Source organism: Colias eurytheme, chromosome 1 (genome assembly GCF_061535395.1).
Source record: "Colias eurytheme isolate Ceu_HAF_F1 chromosome 1, ilColEury1 Martin Lab GWU primary, whole genome shotgun sequence".
NCBI lineage: Eukaryota > Metazoa > Arthropoda > Insecta > Lepidoptera > Pieridae > Colias > Colias eurytheme.
In genome coordinates, this window is record NC_142980.1 from 14660012 (window position 1) to 14666310 (window position 6299).

Genomic DNA, 6299 nt, shown 5'->3' on the forward strand with positions numbered 1-6299 from the left:
TACATTTTGGCACATTTGTCACTTTGATTCGCCAAGCTTTGTAAATATTGTTATTTGTTATTTGCTGATCCAAATTTTAAACAAAAGAAACTTATTCACAAATACTGATGATGATGACTTCATGCAGGATTTGTTAAGGGGTGCTGAAAATTTCTAGGAAACAAAATATATACTATCCCAAAAACGTTGGAAAGTGTTAAATAAATACAACTTTTAGTAAGTAAACAAAGTCTTTTATTTCAAGAAAATTATGAACACTATAGGCACTATTTGTATAATATAAATGAATTAGTCCAACTCCAATCAAATAAATATCACGCTAATGAGATTAAATTAGAAAACCAAAACACAATAACACGATATAAAGTTTGTTTACATGAATAATTCACAAAAATGACATTAATATGAAATTTGACACATGCCATAACCTGTAAATGTCAGTGATAGTTTTTTTTTTAACTTTTTTTAAATTAGGCTAAGGCGCATTTTTATTCCTCCGTATGTATGACGTCATCATCACATTTATCGTTTTTATTTAATTTCTCTTAAAATATGCGATTAAAAAATGAAATAAATTTTTTTCTGTAATCGCAAGAGCAAAATAAAGAAACGGTTTTTTTCTTTCATGGCCTTATAAAAAATGAAATGTTGTCAATTATATTGATTATTCGCCCACTTGTCCCACTAGGTGGGGTCGGCTCAGCCTCCCTTACAGTCCGGCTTTTCCACCGCCCCAGTATCAGTACGTCCCATACAATTATCATTAATCACGATCTGTTCAAACATCTTCGTTTTTTTGCCTCTTCTGCATTCAGCTACCACACAAATTACTATTGCACCAAATGTACACAATAAATAAACACTCGGTGTAAGGGACAGTGTAAATAACAAAACAATTATTATATTCTTCTAAAGCACAGTAAAGCTAATTCTATTGAATAATTAAAATCACGCACTTGTATATTTAATCATGAGTATTTATTCAGACCTTTGTGAAATTTAAAAGCTATATTGGAGCTATATAAATGTCATATATTGGAGTTAGTTTAAAACTAGAGTTAATTTAACCTGCCTGTTATCTCAAAATTATCTTCAAAAATGTTGATATAAATTGAATTATGAATTTAACTAATATGAAAATTATTACATGTTTTTATTGGGGCTATGGTAACAGTAACAACAGTAAAACAGCGTGTAAAGAATGTATATGTATATGTACCCAAATATTATAAAAATATATATTTTCCGTGTACAGATGGGGCGCAGCCCTAGCGCTAGTGCGCGAGCGCAACGCGGAGCGCATCCTGGAGCGCGGGGAACTGCCGGAGGATGACGTCACGAGCCTGTTACATGTTTACTGCCGTGGACTTGCGCAAGCGCACCCGGGTGAGTGTGCTTGTAGGGGATCCTATACAGGGTGTTATTTTTTGTTATGATTTTTTAGGGTGGAGGGGGATGGCCCATTCTAATTTTACATCGGTAAATTATTTTTCTAACCGATTATTTTTTTTATCTTCACTGTCTACTAACAAGAATATCGATCACTATATTTTCTCTATATATAATTATAATATCTAATCCCCACAGACATGGTGGCAATCACTCGTCCAGTCAACGAGCTGTCCCAGAACCTGTCCTTCATGATGGAGAGCCTCTACAAGGTGTCAGTGGCCCTGCAGCGGCAGGAGTTCGTGTGACGTCAGAGGAAAGCGCGGAACGACTAACGTATATGGGACTGGATGAAAAAGAATGATGAAATAAATCGTCAGTATAAGTGAAATAGTGTAGCGTATACAACGCTTTTAGATGACAATTCGTGAATGAACATTTTTTGAAAGTATCAATAGGTAATTCTGTGCATCACCATTTTGTTGATGTAAAATTTTTGATTGTTTGAATCTGAAATCATATGCAATTGTAGTGATGTCGCATATACAATGCTTTTAGAGGAAATTCTGTAACTCGCCGTTTTTTCAATCAGTATCAATGTTTAAGAATTTGACTCTATCATCAATGTTAAAATTGTCTTTGGTGGAAATAAAAAATAATTACATATAACCTGCTAATCGAATAATAATAATTGTTAGATTAGATATGCAAATCTGGATGTTGTTATAACGATTAATAATTTATTAATTGGACGAAAAAAACATGTGCTTATTAAATCAACTTGCTTGCTATAGTAGACAAAAATTAGACATAATAATAAGACATATAAAACAACAAGTTATGGTAGTTTTGATTGATGTTCTTTAAAGTTACAAATTGTCTATTAGAATTTCCTTATAACTAACTATAAACCAATACAATATGTGTTTTTACAATTAACTTCAATATATACTCGTATAAAAGTAGCGGTATTCAATGTTTCAATATAAAAAGCACATAAGTAATTCTTACAATTTACCATATTTCTATAAGCTATTAAGAAATTTAATCTATGTTTAAAAATTTAATCTTCCAGTAGCCAAATGTAAGATTCCTAATGAAAATGCGTAAAGGACATGTCAATACTTCTAAAGTCTACAGTACAAATACGAGTGATACGGAGCGAAACTAAAACGCATTTTGTTTTTAAAACTCAAGAACATTACCCCATATATAAGTGTTAACACACTTAGCACATTAAACTGACACTTTCAACTTTATAAATCTCGATGTACTCACATTTATATAACATAATGTTTAGTTAAATGAAATTAACAATAATCAATGTTATAACATAATTAACATTTGTATTAGATAAGAAACATATACGTTAGTTTAGGTCTGCCTTCGATCTTGGATGATATCTCAGTGCAGAAGAGCGTAAAGTAGGCATCTGCTTATTTACGAATAAATATTATAAACATACGCTTATACGTAGGATTCAGCCTAAGCCTAAGCCTAAGCGACGTTAGCACAAGCATATCGATGATATAAACACTTTGTATTTCACTTGACGCTACTCGCTGCATGACCCGGACCAATAAAAGATCGATTCAAAACAATTTGCGATCATTTATCAACACGGGTCATACTGCCGCAGTAGTTCTGCTGTAAATAGCTATTAGACGCTTGTGATTTAACTGTATTAAATGTTGCGCGACGCGTATACTACTATACAAAGATGATTACGTGACCAAAAGTAAAATTTTAATAGTTTAAATTATTTATATTGTATGTACTGAGGAAATTATAAATTATTCTATTGTGATTTAAATTTAATGATTTCGGAATTTTTATGGAATTTGAATTTTGTGATCGAGAGGTATATATTATGTTAATGATTAAAGTCTGATTTAACTTGCACCGACTCCAAATATTAGATAGTTTCGACTCACTTGTCCTCTCGAGTGCGCATCTCACATCACAAGAATGGCTTTAGATATAAATTGTAACGTTAGATATGTAACATAAATCACAATGAACAAACCTGTACGTTTAAAGTAACGAACACGATGTCGTGGCGAATTTAGTTAATAAATTGGTAACTATAGTGGATTGCAGCCGAAGCCGGGCGCCGGCGTAGTGTTGCTGCAACACGCACGTAGTTGACAAGTAACTGATCTCAGTTAGGATACACAGTACACTGCACGCATTACTCATCGGTGGTTCTCATTACAAGCAGTATTCCACAAATTTCGATTTATAGATATAATAAGGCTTTGCACAGTATATTTCTGTATTTCGTGGATATCGAACAAATAGTAGGAATGATTATCTTGTATTCATGTTCGAGTGTGCGAGCCCTTGCAATTGTTTTAAAGGAATTCAGAAATGAACACTTATTTGTTCGGGTCATATTATTTCGGCTTAATATATTGACGATAATAAGAATAAGGACAATTAATAACGAACAAATACTAAATTGCGAACAAATTCAATGCATAAAAAACTGAATTCCTTTAAAAAAATTGTAAAAATATCGCGAGTAAGTCTTCACCACTTCTAATTGTTCTATCTTCTCTTACGATGTACTCACAGAGGTCAGTTAGGCAATGTAAGCGATAAAATTACTAACCAGCACGCCTCCCGTGCGTAATTTCTCAACCAAAATACTGTTTCTTCTCTCCTCCTTCTAAATTAATTGGTTTCGAATAAACATCACACTTCGGTTATCTTTAAAACTCTTTTGTATGCACTTATCATACGATTCACTTCTCTCTTCAACAAAGCAATCTGTTAGAATAATCCCAACCATAATACTCGTTCTTTAAGTAATAATATAAGCAATATTTAGTCAAATGCAAATAATGTACCAAAAGTTGTGCAAACTCACGCTTTTAATTTTCGATTGTAAGAGAGCATGTCGCGAGATTATTATATTAATTTCTAGTTATACATAAGACGCAGCCTGTGGACTGTGTCCCTTAAGTAACAGATTGAACTTGCGTTATATTTTTGTATGTTCAACTTATTGCAATGGTTAACATTTTATATTGAAGCGCCACAAGCATTCCTTATTATCTCTTGATGTTTTCACGTATACTTTTTGATTTGAAATCGAATTGAAAATTAAATAATTGTTTAATAATAATCAAGCGACGGCATTGCTCTTGAGCTATCCTTTAGCTATCGTTTACTCATATTCGTTTCAGTATTTGAATAGTCCGTAATCCCATGACAGCAATAACGCAGTATACAAATTAATTTATCTTGAATGGTTTTGTCTATTTTCTTTATGTAATGATCAATATTTATTGTTATTTTTGTTTGTAACGCGCCAAGCGTAATTTAGTGAAATTGTGAATTAATAGTACTAATTACATGTATTTTATTTAATAAATATTTTCTTCTTATGTTTTGTTTTATTTTTACCTCACATCCCGTATCATCATCAATAGTTATACAGGGTGTAATCGTTAAGTGTGCACAGGGGATTATTCCGTAACTTTTGCAGATATCAAAAAACTTTTAATTGATATCGAAAGCCCTTTACCTAATAAGTAAAATTACAATAATAACGTTTTAAAAATAAAGCGGGAAATATCCAAAAATTTTACATCAAACAATTTTAATTTTAATTTGGTTGGGACTGGGTTCACCGTCAGATGTGTCTCAAAAATACCCATGTGTGAATCGATCCCATGTGCAAGTTTGTATTCAGCGCTGTTACGAACATGAATGTGCAGCATTTTGCTGAAGCTGTTCCATCTGTCTAATTTAAAAATCTTGGTCATTCGTATAAAATTCAAGACAGTTTATTCAGGAAAATGAAACAAATATTCGCAAACTAAGGTTTTCATATAATTTTCATTGAGCATATTATTTTATATGGAATTTGAATATATAATTAGTGGCATATGTACATACAAAATAAATGTGGTATCGGTAGGATTATGCAGGCAGCGACCGCAGGACTTGTGGAGGTTTTAATCAATATTACTTTGTAGCAACAAATTGCATTGACAGAAATTGTTGTGTTATTGTAAAGACTAGAAATACATCGCGTCCACAAGCATCGTGCGAATTCGAAACTCGTGTAAATCACGTGCACAACGCCAGACCCTCGACTCACGTCTCACGCATGATACGAGATACTAGGGACCCTTTGTTGCCAACTGGCATCAAAACAATTGCATTTAACTAAACGCGCGAACTCAGGTTGAGTGGACTGAATTCGTCCCCGAATGTTCGCTCTTTCTAGACACAACCATCGCGCCTCGCGTCGTTCGCACGAGATCACGAAGAAATAGCCCTTAATGGACAAGCTCTTTAGAGCATTGATGATGATTACAGAAAAATCAATGAAATACTTTTAACCTAGGTTTTCAAGATTAAAAAATCAGATCAAGCGCGAGACGGACTCGCGCACCAAGTGCTCCGAAGTCCGAACAAACCTACTTTTCATTATGTTGTAACTGTAAAATGTAAGTTTTAGCAATTTTTCCTTTATCTGTGCTATAAGACATTAATTTCAAAACTCTGTGTATACGGGATAGTCCGGGATACATCGCCCATTTTTGCAAGGATTACTATCAAGCTAATTTTTCGTGAGTAGCTTTATTTTGATGAGATGCCCAATAATTTCATGTACGAAACTCTCGATTGTGGTAGCTTACAGAGGTAACAAGGATAAAAAATTTTGATTTGACGGTTCTCAAATATTTATTACGCAATTTGTAGGACAATATGTCTGTTGAATTATATAAGTATTAAATAAGTGAAAATAAAAAAATCAGCTGGTTAGTAATCATTTATGATGACTTCGTTATCGATACACATTGGAAAGGGGGACTCTTTGATCAAACCATAGATTTTGTAGGACAAATATTTTTTCGAATAATTTAGATAATTATCTTGAGATTGAACAAAAA

At 32.9% G+C, this 6299-nt stretch overlaps 1 protein-coding gene across 1 annotated transcript in view; it reads left to right on the forward strand.

Moving 5' to 3' along the window:
- fry (microtubule binding protein furry) overlaps positions 1-2434 on the forward strand; it is a 116196-nt gene extending 113762 nt beyond the window's left edge. Inside the window, exons 57-58 of the mRNA XM_090105808.1 lie at positions 1256-1386; positions 1588-2434. Of these exons, the coding sequence (XP_089961934.1) occupies positions 1256-1386; positions 1588-1697 (241 nt within the window). The 3' untranslated portion in view covers positions 1698-2434. The remainder of the gene's footprint in view (positions 1-1255; positions 1387-1587) is intronic.
- The last annotated feature ends 3865 nt before the right edge of the window (positions 2435-6299 follow it).